Genomic DNA, 16,576 nt, shown 5'->3' on the forward strand with positions numbered 1-16,576 from the left:
GCCTTGCAAGTCGTCCAGGTTAGGCAAGGCGTACATGACGAAGTACCCGATCTGTAAACGGGTGCCGGATGAGATATGTTGAAAACACTGTGTGAAGGAGTGGGGTACTTACATCATGGAACGCCTCGTGCATGCCAATGCACACCTTGTCGTCCCGAAAAAGCTCCAACACGCAAGACGACAGGTCGTATGCGGCGGACTCGTCGCTGGCGGCGCGGACGTCACACAACGGGTCCAGCGTCCGGGCGAACTGTGGAGGGAATCGCGGTCAGCTCTTCGTCCGTTATAACCGGCGTCGTCCTGGCGGGTGGCCGCTACAGCTACGCCGAGTCGCTCGCCGGAGCACTGGCCGTCGCCAGCGACTCACCGACGAACAGGATACCGTCGTCGCTGATTTTACGACAGGATTCGGAAGAATGCACGTACCCATCCGATTGCATCCGTGTACTCGGCAAACTTCGTGAATGCGTCGTTGATGAAACCATGAGTCGGGAGGGGGAAGTCGCAGTAAGGGTTATGCTGGGCCAATTCCCGCATCCACGCCCATTTCTTCTCCGCACAGAGAAGGGTCTTGTACCTAACCTCGTCCTGCGATCGTGGCACAGACGCCCGCATCTCACGCCAGACCCTGACAACAAGCTTCGTGACCGCCGCGTAGTACACGCGGACCGTTTCGCGCCACCAAGTGCTCTCTGCTCCGTTGGCGTCCGCTTTCGTCTCCTTGCGGAGGTCCCAGCGATCACCGAAGTGGAGCCGATACGTTATGTCGATCTCCTTCATCAGCGCATCCGGCCAGACAAGATTGCGGTCAGCGTTTAGGGACGACTGCACGAATAGCCACCAGAAGTCGTGCAAGACCTCGCCGACTTTGGCGCGGCTCTTGAAGTCGTGTTTCTGGCTTATTTCCTCGGCCTCCGTTGAACGGCCGTGGAACGTCGCATACCGCATATCATGCCAGGCGGTGTAACGGCCGATCCACTTCTCATACGGATGCCTCATTGCGAGCGGGGTCTCCTCCGAGCAGGTTTCGTTCCACCTTTCTGGCCATTCTGCGTGTGGCGAGGAGACGAAGGTCATGTCGGTGAGCTTGGACAACAGAAGCTGAGCCCACATCTGGGATTGTTCGATTAGCCACCATGTCCTGGCCGCGCGCACGCGGTGAGCTCGTGGCGGGCGACCGCCACGAGCACGCCAAGCTTCAGTGGGAGAATCATGTGCACAGCGCAACTCGGTGTGCTGGTGGCGGGCGACCGCCACAAGCACGCCCAGCTTCAGTGATGGGAGTTCTCACCTGGCAAGAGGCCATCCGAGGCTTTGCGCCCGCCAGCGCCTTGATATGGGCCTTCGTGATGGCATTCCCGTCGCGCAGGTAGTGGAAAGCAAGGACCTCCTGCATCAGACCCCATCCGTATTCGTTCGCAAGCATCTTGAACAGCTCGGGGTTGTTCTTTCGGTACGGCTTCTCGAACTCCACGTTCAGGACTTGGTCGTTCCAAGAGGACATGCCCGGCATCGGCTTGTCGCCCTCGATGGTATTGAGCCGATCGAGGATCTGCTCGGCGCACCCGATCACGCCCTCCATGTACGTGCCCTGAAGGACGGGGCGGTTGTCATTCCGCGACATCAGCATACCGTGTGCCGGTCTGAACCCTTCTGTCAGTCGGATCCCACACGATGGATAGCGACTGTGAGCATTATACCGTAGATCTAAGGGGAGAGACGTACTGCGCATGTAGAGGTTCACCCTCCAGAACCCGGCGGTCCCCTTCCGTGCGACCAGGTCGTCCCGTTCCTTAATGAGTTTCTCCATCTTCGCGATCGACCTTGTGTTGGACTGCGGGTCGGTCAGAACATTGGGCTTAATCCGCGCGTCCAGAGCGCGGATTTGCTTGTTGAGCATCTTCCGGAATGCCTCCAGAGCCTCTTTCCGGTGATGGCCCCCGAGGATTTCGACGGTCGCCTGTTCTCCGGCCTCCGTCCACACCACGGCCTTGACGTCGTTGTAGTGGGTCTCCCTCGGCGAGAGGGATTCCGGCTTTACCCAGGGGGGCTCCACGACAATGGCGATCGGGTTCTCCCAGAACGCGATCCCAGAGGCATCAAAGCTCTTCGTTAGGTTGTTGACGTGGGCGTCTTTGATCGCCCGGTTGTTGTAGGAGCCCCAGTTCTTCTCTGGTTCCGGGGCGAGCAGGTTGATATACCCAGTGCCGAGGTACAGCTCCTGGAGCTCTTTCTCGATCTTGACGTCGCGCTTTAGCTGGGGCGCCTTCGGGTCGTTCATCGCGGGCCGCAAAGCAGCGAGGACAATGCGCTCAGGTAGGGCCGCTTGTGCGCGCGCAGCCTTGAGTTCCGGGGTCAATTCCTGTTCAGTTTCCTCCTCCCCGTCGGGGTCGTCGCTGGCGCCGCTGGCGCCGGCCGCGCCTCCGTGGATCTGAGCGCGATCCACCGCCTGTTAGTGACACTACATACGTAGAGAGATTCGTGACTTACTTGTGCCTCTTCGGCTTCCGGATCGCCCTGCTCCGGATCGCTCTCCTCTTCCTCATCCATGTCGTCCTGTCCTCCTGAAATAACCGGCAAATTGGGCACCTCGTCCACACCCATCTGCACCCGTGCTTCTGCGACTTCCGCCGCAGTCATTCGTCGCCGCTCCATGGACCGGTCGCGCAAGTTTTGAAGCCGGGGTGTATGTAGTCACAGAGCAGATTTTGCAGTGGTGGCAGAACCAACAGGAAACCCGTGTCCATGTCGAGGATATTTCTGCCGCATGGCGCAAGCGTGGCGGGGTGGCAGTGCCATCCATCACCGCGGCTCACTGGTCTCGTCCCAGACAGGTCCTATGGAATCTGTCTGCTGTACAGTCCTTGCACCCTTCAGGCGCGTTCCCAATAGTCCGTTAGCACCACACTATTACACACGCTGCGTGGTGGCGACTGATGGTGGTTTATCCGGGTGTGGTCCTTACTTATACACCCGCGCAGTCACAACACGGTCTTCCATTTAGCCCACTATAGTTCATCAGGCCCCTGGCGCAAGGGTTGCTGTAGCTGGTGCGTACTACAACTACAACCTGTCTTCATCATCGCACGCTCGAACTTTCAACTTGATTTTTGGAGCGAAAGGTGGGCGTTCGACTGGCTCCGCAAGTTCGGCTCGTATACCGATGCCGGGCGACCCCCAGATGATGATGCGGGTTGACGGTGTAGTCGTAGCGGTCGCCCGCCACGCGTACGCCGGTGATGTGACGGCCATCCCCATACGCCGCGCAGATCCGAGGGCGCACGGAAGATACCTGACTTCTGAATGATTTGTCCCGCTCGCATGCCCCTGGCGGCCACTCGCCCAAGTATCACCGATTGCAGCCCGCTCCACACTATCCGCCTGGAGTGAAAAAAACCTTCAGTGACCATGGTCCCACGATTGGGGCGTAAGTTTTACATTAGCATAAGTTTTATTTCCCAAGCGCCGAACTTCGCCACAAGCGGCCTTGGATGCCACCACGCCAAAGCCACGCGAGCACGAACAGTATTGGCGATACAGGCCGCTCCACACCACTCTACTTTATTCCTTCCACCTTCTTCATTGTGATCGAGCGGCAAGCACTCTCTTGCTTTTCTTTCAATATTGAATACTCCGGCATTCCGCGACATACGCTGCAATGGCGATCGACTTTACCGGCCACGGCAACACTCTCGACACGACGAACGGCGCGATGGATGGAGTTCAGCCCCCTGACGACATGCCGGACCTTGTGGACGTGAGCGATCTGTATGATGACGCGTGGGACGACATGCCGGACCTCGACGAAGGCAGCGAGTCGGATGGGGACGCAGAAACGGGATGGGTGCAGGCTGGTGAACGCACCGAGGTAATTCCCTATCTTGCATACTGCAGGGTCTGTTTCTGGCCGAAGTATTGATACACTGACACAGAGCTCGCTCGCATTGGGCTACACGACCTGGCCCGAAGCGATACCTGTCAACATTGCACTCGAATGGGTCGACATGGCTTCGCCAATATACGTCAACAATAGGAGCCCCTTCGGGGCTCCCTTCGGAGGGGCATTCGAGCCGGTGGGCGAGCCCCGCGCCGCACTTGCAGGGCGAGCAGCCAGGGATGGCCCGACCAGTGATGGCGACGTGGATGCACGCGGAGGTCCTATCCCTGGCGACCTTCAGCACGCCCCTGCTGGCGTCGAGTCACGCACCAGGAACGTTTCACGCGCGAATCTCGCTCTCCTCCTGGAGTACTTCACACGCACCCCGGCGAACTCCCAAGACCGGACGGCAGACGATAATGGTGATGGCAATGTGGACAGGTTTCCTGCCAGTGCGAGCGGCCCACAGGTGCAGGACAACGACTAATCCCGTAAGTGCATAAGGAACCAAGAACACGACGGTGCACTGACACTCGTTCAGCAGCGATTGGTCTGTCGCTGAACCAACAGCGCGGTAGACGCATGCGCACGCATACTGCTCCGTGTTGATCACAGATGGAGCGGGGACTGACACTCGTATAGATGCTGGTACGAAGGTCTGCACCCCGTTGTCCTACGTAGTACGTACACGTACATATCCGGTCTGTCGCCCGTCTGGTTCTCCCTTCCCATTTACGCACTCGCCCTGGTCAATGCATCATGTACTGTGGGAGTACATCTACTCCCAATCTCATTCTGTGTATCATATACGAATGTCCGTGAATCAAATCTCAAAACGTACAGCTGCTGCAATCTGAACCATGGTTAGGCTAAGTCGCCGTTGTCTTCCCGCCAGAATATCAACTGTGTTTAGGCCAACGCCTGGGGACAGTGCGCAGTGAGCTGTAAGGGTTGCGATCGGTGTCCGTCTGGCGGGTATCCGCTACGCACACGCCGATAGCACTCAAGCTAGTAGCTGGCAGCAGGCGCTGCTGTACACCTGGCGGATACCCGCCAGCTGAACAGTGGACCGAATTCATCGACACCGTGGATTCGGTCGTGAACAATCATCAGGCGCAGTATGGAAGTCTACTAGATCACATATCAGTGGCTATGTACGTTGGGTTTAAGTCCACACAGAAACTCCGAGCAGATTGGCTCCTCCTCATTCGTCGGACCTTACCATAAACTTGTTCACCAGGTGTTCCAGACCGGACTGCCTAAGCCGAAGTACGAACGCACGCATGTTTCCCGCTAACCCAATCCTCCTCAGCATCCTTTGACCCACAATGACCACGAACTCTTCTCCGCCTAAAAGTTGCCGACCCATCTCGCCAAAGTGGCTTCGCACATATGCATCCTTTCCGTGTTCAACAAAGTCCGCGAAGTGGTGCTGAACTGCACGTTGATCAAACAGCGCACAGAGTACACGGGCGGGCGAGTCGCTGTTCGTGGGGTGGGGGGACCGGTTGGGCAACAATGTGCGAAGCAGCTCAGGAGAGGAAATGCCGTCCCATGGCACCCAAGGGATGAACATCGTCTCCAGGGCGGCGAGGGCCTCCCAGTCCATGCAGATCGTGTCGCCGTTCCCAATGCGGAATTGGACGGTGAGGACAACATGGTCTCCCGGCTTGAGGAGTATCGTGCCCTGGGCGATATCCTTGACGTTGTCCGGTAGAGACGTCTCTGGCGTGATCTGACGAAATCAAGTTAGTGAGTCACCAACGAAGTGATTGCGTGCGTTACTTCGACGTTGTTAAGGTGCGATACAGCCAGCCGCGGAACTTGGTCCCACGGGTCATTAGCGACGCCCACATACCCTAAAACTGCGCTGTACCATGCGCACAAGGTTAGTTATTGCACCGTTCGAGCGGACTGTGACGTTCGCCACTCACTCATGGTTCGCTATCAACTCGACGCTGTCGCATTTGCACTGCGGTGCTCCCTGCGCCACCGCGGCGGTCGAGGCTGCTAGGGCTTGAACAGCCGCTCCCGAGGCGAACACCAGGATAGGTATCTTGTCCTTCCGGCGGTTCTGCACGAGTACGCGAAGACTGAGCAGGCTGCGCGCACAAGCCTTATGAGCCTGTATAGTCCGGCGGTTGGCGGCAGCGTTAGGCCCAGACATTATGCGGATATATCGCTCCCTGAGGGCGGTGGGATCAAGAGTGTCTATTAAAGACTGCAACCTGCGGACGCACAACGTTAAATCGCGTCTTCGTACGTGTCCTATTGACGTACTCGCAGTCAGCACGCCCTGCGATCGTGACCCAACAGCCCACCCCGTCGTTGTGGGAATGCGCGAAGATAGGATGCAAGGGGAACTGTCCGGAAGAGCCGGGGTTTGTGATGAATGCCGTTGTTGTAGGCAGGTGCTTGAAATTTGCGCATTCATCCCTGTGGCGAGCCTTGAAATCCATTCTCTGGCAGGCCTGGTCGCAGTAGTGCGCCGCTCTACAGATACTCACGGTTAGCTGATACATCATTGCGATGCAAAAATCGGGACGCGCACTTGCACCGCGCACAGCTCTTGAGAGGATTGGTGCCTTGCTTGCCGCAGAATGTGCAATGAGTTTTCGCAACACGCTCCTCGTCCTTTCTGTCGTCGAACCATTGTTTCATGATGACGCTGTAAGGGCTGGAACCGACGGTAGTTTCGAGTGTCTGGGCAGCGCTCATCCGGTCTGTGTGTTCACGATGTTGCTCTGGGAATGTGTGAGTGGTGGAGAAGAGCGTTCAGGAGGAGATGGGAATGCGATCCTATTTGCGAGAATCCCGATCCTGTGCATAAGCCTTTACACCTAAATTACTTCAAATATCGTAATATTGTCGGCCTCCGTAATGTCACTGCTGGTTTTTATGCTAACTCGGGTGCCGCCCCGCCACGGTCATGCGCGCGTTGAGCGACAGCACATTTTCGTTCGTTTTCGCTGCCAGCGCGACTACGCGGATCGCATACAGTGCTGATTGTCCATGGTTATACTAACGTGCATAAAGGGGGCGCCATTCCATGATTACCATCGTGTTGGCGGGTACTCGCTGGGTGTACGTGCGCTGCCGGGATGGCTGCATGGACATTAATCACTCCAGCCGTAGTTGGCGTCACCGTGGCGGGTGCCCGCCAGGAGTCCGCCCTCCGACTCAGTGCTGAACACGGAAGACCTAGGCCTGGGCCCTGTGGCTTTGCCCTGGGCGGCTATCTGGCAGGCACGCGCCACCCGTGACACTAAAGATGTGAGCCTAAGCGCACCAATGAGGTATTCACTTAGAGACTTATACAACCAATCCCTCCCGGGGAGGTCCTCGCTTTCGGCAGAAGATGATCGGACAACATTGTGACAGGAGCGGGCGCCTGCTACATTCGCCGCTTGGGCGAAATGCATACCAAGAAACTGAGCACTAATGTAATTGGGGGAGGTACAAATTACATGACTCCGATATGGGGAGGGAGACCCGTAGAAGAACTGAGGATCTAGTGGATGGTTCAGCACCTAAAGATACGAACGGTGTCCCCCTTTGCCGCTGCTGCAGGAGTATGGAACGACCGTGTGACATCAGAACCCACGGCCACGCGCAGAATACTGCGGTTGGAATGTGGCCGTCGTCGCCCTTAGCGATGGCGGGCGCCAGAAGATTTGTTACCTTTAACCAACCACTGAAATGCCACGCGGACAAAGCCGGCGACGTCAACGCAGAGGCAGAGGTGGCCGACCGGTGCCTTCAATGTCCGAAATCGTCGCCGACATCGTAGAGGGGACGACGGGAGTGCGCATGGATACGGGTGGACGAACCGAAGCCGAGAATCGCCAGGTCAGCACAATGGTGTACAGGAAGTGATAGCAAAGGCTGACGACGTTCGCATAGCCGCAACCGGTGTTGGCCCGGCGTGAAATTGAGATGATTTTGATGCTTGCGATCCAGGGCAGCCTGTTCTCGCCTGTGGGACAGGGACGTCGAAGGGAGGAGTTGCACGAGCGTCGTGCGCAGGCAGAGATCGGGCCGATGAACGAGGGCCGAGCTTTGAGCTTGCTAGAGGGGTATCGCATGCTGCTGCGGCGGGCGAACGATTGGCGGGAGAACGCGGAGATAGGCAGGTGTGCGACTTGGTATCTGTCCACCATAATGGAAGTGACGATCGCCGACATGCGGGAGCTCGGGGCGACAGCCGGCTGAATCGTAGGCAACTTTGTGAGTAGTGGTCGACATGAATGACATAATGACGGCGATGCTGACGGTTCGTGGACGTGGAGGGTGCGAGGACGAAAAAAGCGGATCAGCGAGTGGACCATATGGGTAACGGGGGGGGGCCTGTGAGTAGTGCACATGCACATCTTCAATGTCACTGTACTGACCAGATGGGGACGAGTGTAGGATGGACAACCCAACATAGCCGGGGAATGGTGATTCAACCACAAGGAGTGGATGTTATGATTAACCTGTCGACTAAATCTATGTGTGGGCGAATGTTTCCGTGTCGCACGTATGACCGTACAGATCGTCGTGGTAACGATGTCTAGCATCCATGAAAGGTTCTTATGTAAGGCGTCGCCGATAGATGTGGACCCACATGTCGATCCCCAAGCATGCCCAGAGAGCTGGAGTAGGCGGTACTGTGGCGGGTGGCCGCCAGACGCACGCCGATCAGTGGCCTGTAGTAAGCGGTACTGTGGCGGGCGGCCGCCAGACGCACGCCGATCAGGAGCCCGTAGTAAACGGTACTGTGGCGGGCGGCCGCCAGAAGACGACATTGTGCACATGACGAATATGCGAATGTTCCATTGAGACGTGCTTTTGAGATACCAGGCGTTCTTGTAGCGTAGAATGTACGACATGAGTCCTCAAAACCACAGAGATCCAATCGCATGCTGCAAGCACAGACTACAGTTAGATCACAACTTCCTGCTCGCAGGTGGGGCATTGGTAGTATGTGGATGGCATGGTCAGGGACGCGTAAAGAGGGGTAACTAGTTCGTGGGAGTGATGAGCGAGGCCCGGGGCAGGTGAAAGGTGCTCGAGGACGAAGTTGCGAACGTCAGCTGGGCAGCCGGTGGCAGCCGCCGTCTTGCGGATCTCCAGAGTGAGTAGCTCGAACGACAACGGGTAACCGTGCCCCACATATCCACGTTGAACAGGAAGCTTCAGGAGCTGCCGCCAGAGAGTGAAGTTGTGGTAGTCGTACACGATGCGTCCGGTGGAGAGGTTCTTCTCAATAGCGCTCGGGCTGCACCATTGCTCCGGGCGCTCGGGATCGGCTTTAGGGAGGGTGGGGCCTTTCGCGGCAACGGCCTTGAGACAACCGACGTGGTACCACGAATAACAGAACTGACACCATCGGAGAATATCAGTATCGGGGCGATAGAGACCCAGGTGCTGGCAGCCGTTGGCCTTGCAAACGAGATCCCGGGAGCCCTGCACAGGAGACGGTAAGATCAGGGAACGTGGAAACAATGTGTCGCTTACGGCGATAAGGGAGTACCGAGTGCTCCCGAGGGGCAGACACAGCGCGACGTTCTTGCGAGAGTAGTGCGCCGATTCAGAAAGGACGTGCAGTGAGGCGGTGTCGGCCAAGAACTCCTCCACTTGAATGACCTTGGTTACGCTATTGGCGAACTCGAACGTGTCACCCATGTAGGCCATATGCTCGTTCTGGCCCATCACATCCCAAACGCTGATAGCGTTGTCTTCCAGAGGCATCTCCGTGAGCTCTTCTCTACTGTATGTCCAGCGCAATTTGACGAGCTGTCCACACAGCTCCTGTCAGGACGACGGACGTTATATCGTCGAGGAGAAACTCACGTTGCCTAACTCAGGATGAAATCCTGCGTTGACCACCTTGGCATATAATTCGATGTGACCGTTGAAGGCGTCGTCCCTGCGAGTGCCATTGGGGGACATTGCAACCCTGCGAAGGCGCGGTTAGCGGGGGGTGCAAACTCTGCTGAAGGGAAGGAACTAACCAGTCATTCACGGCGATGTGCAAGCCATTGCTACGGCCACGGCGGCCAGCCGCTGAACGAATGTGAGAAGGCGGCATGAGCATGAAGCCGGAATCAACTCACTGACAACTGCGGCCCGTGGTTGTGCTTTGCCAAAAGCGGTCACCCATTCTATGTCATCGCTGGGGATGACCGGCATCACGACCTGGATTGCTCTGGAATTGGACTCGCCGCTGGCATCGCTGCGGCCATCGCCAGATTCGCTGCACTCGTCATGATCGTTGATGGAGGGGGACTGGGGCTCTGCAGACATGATTCGAGTTGCTGCCCAGGTCGACCGGCGTTGGGCTGCTCCTTATATAGCACAACCAGCGCCAGTAAACCACGACCATCGGCATCTCCTAGATCATGTGAATTTGCAGTCGGAGTGTAAACCGCTTTGTGCTCACATGACGGGTTTTAAACCATTCGGTCTGGCGGAACGGGGTGGAAACATCCCACCAGCGCAGTTGCCATTACCGGGGTTCTCCTTGGCGCTGATGAACAGCCTCCGAGCACACTTGTGGATGGGTGATGACTCAAGGACTGTTGTTGAAAGACCGTGTTGTCGACAGACCAAGAAACGGTATGAACGACCCGAAAACCACCTGGAATTCTGCCAATGTAAAGCAGTAGAGACCAACCTGGCATAGTGTGTTATGAGCTCCAGATTGGCGTGGCTGTGGCGGGCGCCCGCTGCATGTACGCCGATGCTGCGGGCCGTCGCACTGATGAGAACGTAACTGCGGGACATGACTGTTGACACGTAAGGCATGTCGTAACCTCAGCGAATGATCAGGATGCAGAGCACATGACTTATGCCCACCGCCCGATCTGCGATAATACCTTTATGGCATCAACGGTGCGACCACCTGCGACGCCTGTTAAGCACCTACCGTGCCGTGTCCCGTCTGTTCTAACATGACGGCGTACACGCAGCGGGTGACCGCCACAAATACGCTGACTCGGCCCGTGTCTCCGCAGTTGCAAAGTATGATGAGCCGTCGTTCTGCGCATTGGCGGGACGGGTTATCCGCAGCGGGTGCCCGCTACCGGCCCGGGCGTCCTACGAAAAGGACAAATGCACAAACAATGCGGGCGTCGTGTAATATCCTGGATGGCAAAGAACGGAAAATCTCGGTAGCAGCCTGTAACGAAAAGGCGGTTGCATTCGCGAATGCCCCCGATGGAAATGAGGACAGGTGATGTGTGGCAGTGCCACAACGCGCCATACGCCGAAAAATTTACTCGCCGCGCAAACAGACTACTCGTTCTTCACCTCCACACACCGTCGACGCGCACGCACAACCCGCCACAGTACTCCCGCAACCGGGTCATGGCGGCCCAACCGAAATCCGCGGTGGAACTTGCAGAGGCACGCGCCCAGTTGGGAGTGGACCAAATTCCCAAACTGGGGACTGTAGACGAAGCCATCGATGAGGACGACACGGAAGATGTGGGAGCTGGTGACGGCGCGGTAGGTCGCAAATACGTATTCTGTTTCACCTGGCATTGTCATACTTACTGTCGGCGCATCGCGCTTAGATCCAGGAGGGCGCCGCTGACCACAACGATGAGGAGGAGGACGAAACTCACGAGGCGGTGAAAGTAACCCCCGAGGACGAGGCGGCCCGCGCCCAGGCGGCCCTGCCTGAGCGCATTGTCCTTGCGGCAATGCGGCCCACGATGAACGACCCGAAAGCGCCACAGCTGAAGCGGGATGTCAAGACCGAGCAAGAGCTCGAAGAGCTCTACCTCGGCAGCGCGTACATCCACTTGCTCGAGCCGGAGCCCGAGAAGAACTGGGGCGCGTACAACAACCGGGCAATCAAAGACTCCCACGTCAAGGACCTGATGAAGGGCTTTGACGCCGCTGGCATCGCGTTCTGGGAGAACGCAATCGCCGTTGTGGTGGAGCCTGAGTGGTTAAAGCCGGAATCCCTCTCGCCGAAGGACACCCACTACAACGAGGTCCAGGCCGTGGTTTGGACGGAGGCTGTTGCACAGGAAACAGTTCAAATCCTCGGGGGCCATCACCGGAAAGAGGCTCTGGATGAATTCCGGAAGATGCTCAACAAGCAAATTCATGCTCTGGACAAGCGGATCAAGCCCGAGGTTCTCGCCGATCCCAAAGCGAAGCCCCGGACGATCACGAACATGGAGAAGCTCATCAAGGAACGGGACGACTTGGTCGCGCGGAGGGCGACCGCAGGGTTCTGGATGGCGAGATTCTACAGGCGCAGTAAGTCACGCCCCCGTCCTATTAAACCGGTGTTGCACTGCTGACGATTGCATTGTCTGACGAACAGAGGGCTTCACGAAGGCGCACGGGATGCTGATGTCGCGGAATGACAACCGCCCGGTCCTTCAAGGCACGTTCATGGAGGGCGTGATCGGGTGTGCCGAGCAGATCCTCGATCGGCTCAGTACCATCGAGGGCGACAAGCCGGTGCCGGGCATGCGGTCTTGGAACGACCAAGTCCTGAACGTGGAGTTCGAGAAGCCGTACCGGAAGAACAACCCCGAGGTGTTCAAGATGCTTGCGAACGAATATGGATGGGCTCTGACGCAGGAGCTCCTGGCGTTCCACTACCTGCGCGACGGGAATGCCATCACGAAGGCCCATGTCAAGGCTCTGGCGGGCGCAAAGCCTCGGATGGCTTCTTGCCAGGTGAGACCTCCCGTCACTGAAGCTCGGCGTGCTTGTGGCGGTCGCCCGCCACGAGCTCACCGGGTTGCGTTGCCCAAACGAATCTTTGCTGAAGGCAGCGTGCTGGGGGGAAATGACGGCTAACGGTGCATTCACAGATGTGGGTCCAACTTCTCATGTCGAAGCTGACCGACATGACCTTCGTGTCCTCGTACGATCCTTTCTGGCCCAAATCGTGGGAACACAGTGGCTCTGAGAACGTGCCGGAGGATCTCAGCGAGGCGTACGAGAAAACCATGGGCGACTACACCGCCTGGCACGAGATGCGCCATGCAGCGGCACAAGGGCGCCCAGCTGTGGCCGACCACATTGCCGAGGAGCGCGGCTTCGGTCAACGCAAAAACATCGCAACGGCGTTGGACGACTTCTGGGGGCTGTTCGAGGATTCGTGTATGCGTGCTGACCGCAATCTCGTCTGGCCGGACGCCCTCATGAGGGAGATTGATTTCCGGTATCGGACTCATTTCCCTGATGGGTGGTACTTCGGCCAGGTGACCGAGCGGAACGAGAAGGGGGTAAAGGAGGTGACCCATAAGTGGCGCGAGGCCGTGCAGGCCTACTATGCGGAGGTCACGGACTTGGTGATGAGGGTGTGGGGGACCTCGCGGGCCGCTGTGCCCAAATATCAGGACGAGAATAGGTACCTGACCCTTCTGTGCGCGGAGCAGAAGTGGCGCTGGGTTCGCCGATGGGCCGAGCACAACCCCTGCTACGACTTCCCCCTCCCGACTCATACCTTTATTGCGAAGGCCTTCGCCCAGTTCTCTGAATGCTCGGACGCCTTTGGCTGGGTACGTCACATTCACACTTCGCATGAGACGGCGTGCTGCTAGCGGGCGACCGCCACAGCAACACCCCGGCGAGCCCGGGCGACCGCTACGGGGTACGCTGAACGACTAGGTGTAGCTGTACTAGGTGTAGCTGTAGCGGCCACCCGCCAGGGCAACACCGATGTTGAAGGGCAAACATCTGACCATTAATCTTCCCACAGTTCGCTCGGACGCTGGATCCACTGTGTGACGTCCGGGTTGCAAACGAGGAGTCCGCCGCATATGACCTGTCGTCCTGCGTCCTGGAGCTGTTCCGGGACGACAAGGTCTGCCTCGGCATGCACGAGGCGTTTCACGACGTAAGTACTCCAGTCGTCAAGCCCATGTACTTCGATATATCTCACCCGGTACCCGTGTTTAGGTCCCGTACTTTGTCATGTACGTCATGCCTAACCTGGAAGACTTGCAGGGCCACCTAGGCAGCATTCCGAAGCCCCTGCGGCAGCACAAGATCTTCTCTATGTCGCTCAGTGGATGGGCAACATACGGCGGTGCCAAGGACAACATCGACGCACTCATGAAGGCGACGGAGCCGATGTTGGGCTCCTTCGATGCGAAGGACCGCGAACACGTCAACAAGATCCGGGAATTGCTGGAGTGCCACATCCGCGCCGTGCGAGACATCCCCCAGCTGCCCAAATATCCTACCGGCAAGCAGAGGCACCACGCCGCGCAGGTGAAGGAGGAGGCGGAGAAGACCAAGAAGGAGGACAAGAAACCCGAGGGGGAGGACGACACCACTGCGGGACGCTCGACGCGCTCGAGCAACGTCCGTGGTGGCAAGCCCGCCGTCGTTATCGATTTCACGTCGGATACCATCCCGGTGGAGCTTCAAATGTTGCGGCGACACAACGACGATCTTCTGGTCATCAAAAGGGGCACTGCCAAGCGCAACGTCAAGGCGCTCCCGCTCGTTCTCCTCGTCTTCTCGCGGCTCTACGCTAACTGGCACCTCCCGCTCATCGAGCTGGATGTGGGCCGCCACTTTCGCGAGATCCTCTTCCAGTACATGAGCATGTTTCGTTCCGTGCAGCACTGGAAGTATGTCAGTGCAGAGGAGCGAAAGGAGCTGCGTTTGAAAAAAGAATGGGTGAACTGGGACGTCGCATGGCTCGGTCCTAACTGGGGCTATCATTCATGGCCCGGTGACGACATCGAAGCGCCCATCGGCGACCAGGACAGCATCCTTGCTCGGCAGACGCGGATTCGCCAGTTCGAGCAGACGATTGCGAGCCTCTCCAGACAGATCGGGTCCATGCCGGCGGCGCAAATTGCTCCCTTGGATGTCATCCCTGCCGGCCACCCCCGTGATGAGCTGCACGAGTCGCGTTACATCGCCAAACCGGTGTCCCAGGCGCTCTCATGGTTGATCTCGGTAAGTAGGTGGGCGGTGCGGGCGGTGTGCACTTAGAACTCACATATTTCCACTCAGACCCTGGTGAGCAACTTCATGCGCAACGAGTTCCGCCAAATCTACGGCGACGACGCCCCGTTCATCCCGAGTGAGGCGGACCCTCTGCCCATCGAGCTGCCGGAATGGGGCGATATCGCGCTGGATGCGAACGCGTACACCAGGCTGGAGGAATTCGAGACCGACAACAAGCGACTGTACGACAAGTACATGGAGTTTCTGGTTGCCGAGTTCGGACGGAAAGCACGCAAGAATCCGCTTCGATTTGCAGGCCCTCAGCGGTACGCGCTCCAGCTGCTGGAGGTAGTCGGGGCGGACGACGGCTCGGACGACGGCGCGGACGACGGTCCGGACGAGGACAGCGGCAGCGATGGCGAGCCGGTGGCGTCCAGTTCTCGTCCAACCCGCCAGAAGACGTCGAAGGCCGAGCAGGCCGGTTCTTCATCCAGCGAGGAGGATGCAGGCCAGTCCACCAAGCACCCGCGACGTCCCTCCCGGTCGATCGAGGGCCCGGCAGCACGCATGCGCGCCCCGAACACCGCCGTCGTGCCGCTCGTCGACAAGCAGGATACCCCGGTCGAGACACCGGCCGGGTCACCAACGTCTGGTAAGTCTAGGGCTGCGAAGAAAGTAATGCCGCAGTGGGCTGTGCCTGTGGACAACTCCGACCTGTTCAACGAGGACGAGGATTCTATGGATGGCCCGCCCGAGACGTCGACGCCCGGTGACGAGGATCCACCCGCTGATGCAGCATCTCCAATCACAGGTGTCGCCGACCACGACGCGGACGCACGCCGCTCAATGAGCCCACTCACTAGCGAGTCGGGCATGGACGTCGACAGCGCCATGCCCACGCAGCACACGTCCTTGGACGTGCACCTGTCGGCGTCCCCCGCCCAGCCGACGCCCCCCTCCTCGGGTGTTGCCAGCATCATCATCGAGCCGTCGGGCGATGGAGTCAGTGGGGAGGGCATGGTACCTACCCAACTGCTGAGCGACAGCCAGACGCACTGGCCCGGGGTCCTCAGGGGCCCACAACAACATGATACCCCTCCCCCCGAGCCTACCTCTCCTCCGCCTGCACTGCCGTCGCCGCACGCAGCTCCTGCCGTTCTTGATCAGCGTCTGAACGTGGCATCGACCACAGGTACGTCTTGCTTCTGCTATGGAGGTGTGCGGCTGGCGGTCACCCGCTAGCAACACGCCCCGCTGACGGCGTGCCTCTGGCGGTCACCCGCTGGCGACACGCCCAGCTGACGGCGTGCCTCTGGCGGTCACCCGCTGGCGACACGCCCAGCTGACGGCGTGCCTCCGGTGGTCGCCCGCTGGGCTCAGAAAGATCCTGAGCACCTTGTCTGGGTGATGTCATGCACTGCACCTCCCAGCGTCCAACTAGTATCCTATGCCTCCGCTCGATTGCAACTTTCTGACAGTGGGGGTTTTATTAGAGCGAGCCGTTGCTGAAGTCGCTGCATCAGTCCCCCAGCCGGGAAATGATGCCATGAGTGTCGACGAAAGCGGTGGCAGCAAGATCGACGAGGCAGAGTCTAGCAAGAAGCGGCCCCGCTCCGCGACGGCTAGTAAGCAGCATCTTCGTTTTCAACTGACGCCGTTAATCATTGAATGGGGTTCCCAGCGTCCACGAGCACTTCCAAGTCCCCCGTGAGCAAGAAGACCAAAGGCACAGAGCCCCCCCCCGGTCAGGGAGGCAGCAGCCGCCGCGGCAGGCATCTC

The 16,576-nt window shown here is 58.5% G+C and overlaps 6 protein-coding genes across 6 annotated transcripts in view; 3 read left to right on the plus strand and 3 right to left on the minus strand.

The window, feature by feature from the left end:
• Window positions 1–2,655, minus strand: part of TRAVEDRAFT_17124 (uncharacterized protein) — a gene marked incomplete at both ends in the record, with an annotated part of 6,509 nt that extends 3,854 nt beyond the window's left edge. The window contains 5 exons of the mRNA XM_008035237.1: window positions 113–250; window positions 427–1,113; window positions 1,292–1,653; window positions 1,726–2,449; window positions 2,491–2,655. Of these exons, the coding sequence (XP_008033428.1) occupies window positions 113–250; window positions 427–1,113; window positions 1,292–1,653; window positions 1,726–2,449; window positions 2,491–2,655 (2,076 nt within the window). The remainder of the gene's footprint in view (window positions 1–112; window positions 251–426; window positions 1,114–1,291; window positions 1,654–1,725; window positions 2,450–2,490) is intronic.
• Window positions 2,656–3,658: 1,003 nt separating this feature from the next.
• Window positions 3,659–4,364, plus strand: TRAVEDRAFT_17125 (uncharacterized protein; the record flags this gene model as incomplete). Its single annotated transcript, XM_008035238.1, has 2 exons — window positions 3,659–3,868; window positions 3,933–4,364. 2 exons carry the CDS (start codon window positions 3,659–3,661, stop codon window positions 4,362–4,364), a joined length of 642 nt encoding a protein of 213 aa, XP_008033429.1.
• A 717-nt stretch (window positions 4,365–5,081) lies between these two features.
• Window positions 5,082–6,595, minus strand: TRAVEDRAFT_42789 (uncharacterized protein; the record flags this gene model as incomplete). The annotated part of the gene is made up of 5 exons (XM_008035500.1): window positions 5,082–5,612; window positions 5,663–5,747; window positions 5,812–6,105; window positions 6,158–6,370; window positions 6,429–6,595. 5 exons carry the CDS (start codon window positions 6,593–6,595, stop codon window positions 5,082–5,084), a joined length of 1,290 nt encoding a protein of 429 aa, XP_008033691.1.
• A 1,044-nt stretch (window positions 6,596–7,639) lies between these two features.
• TRAVEDRAFT_42790 (uncharacterized protein) lies at window positions 7,640–8,089 on the plus strand (the record flags this gene model as incomplete). Its single annotated transcript, XM_008035501.1, has 2 exons — window positions 7,640–7,726; window positions 7,781–8,089. 2 exons carry the CDS (start codon window positions 7,640–7,642, stop codon window positions 8,087–8,089), a joined length of 396 nt encoding a protein of 131 aa, XP_008033692.1.
• A 711-nt stretch (window positions 8,090–8,800) lies between these two features.
• Window positions 8,801–10,165, minus strand: TRAVEDRAFT_42791 (uncharacterized protein; the record flags this gene model as incomplete). The annotated part of the gene is made up of 5 exons (XM_008035502.1): window positions 8,801–9,325; window positions 9,377–9,655; window positions 9,713–9,818; window positions 9,874–9,925; window positions 9,976–10,165. The coding sequence occupies 5 exons, from the start codon at window positions 10,163–10,165 to the stop codon at window positions 8,801–8,803; spliced, it is 1,152 nt and encodes a 383-aa protein (XP_008033693.1).
• An 818-nt stretch (window positions 10,166–10,983) lies between these two features.
• TRAVEDRAFT_17127 (uncharacterized protein) lies at window positions 10,984–16,205 on the plus strand (the record flags this gene model as incomplete). Its single annotated transcript, XM_008035239.1, has 9 exons — window positions 10,984–11,093; window positions 11,155–11,368; window positions 11,437–12,133; window positions 12,201–12,562; window positions 12,700–13,392; window positions 13,593–13,730; window positions 13,793–14,806; window positions 14,864–15,989; window positions 16,096–16,205. The coding sequence occupies 9 exons, from the start codon at window positions 10,984–10,986 to the stop codon at window positions 16,203–16,205; spliced, it is 4,464 nt and encodes a 1,487-aa protein (XP_008033430.1).
• Between the last annotated feature and the right edge of the window lie 371 nt (window positions 16,206–16,576).

Source organism: Trametes versicolor (genome assembly GCF_000271585.1).
Source record: "Trametes versicolor FP-101664 SS1 unplaced genomic scaffold TRAVEscaffold_2, whole genome shotgun sequence".
Classification (NCBI taxonomy): Eukaryota; Fungi; Basidiomycota; class Agaricomycetes; order Polyporales; family Polyporaceae; genus Trametes; species Trametes versicolor.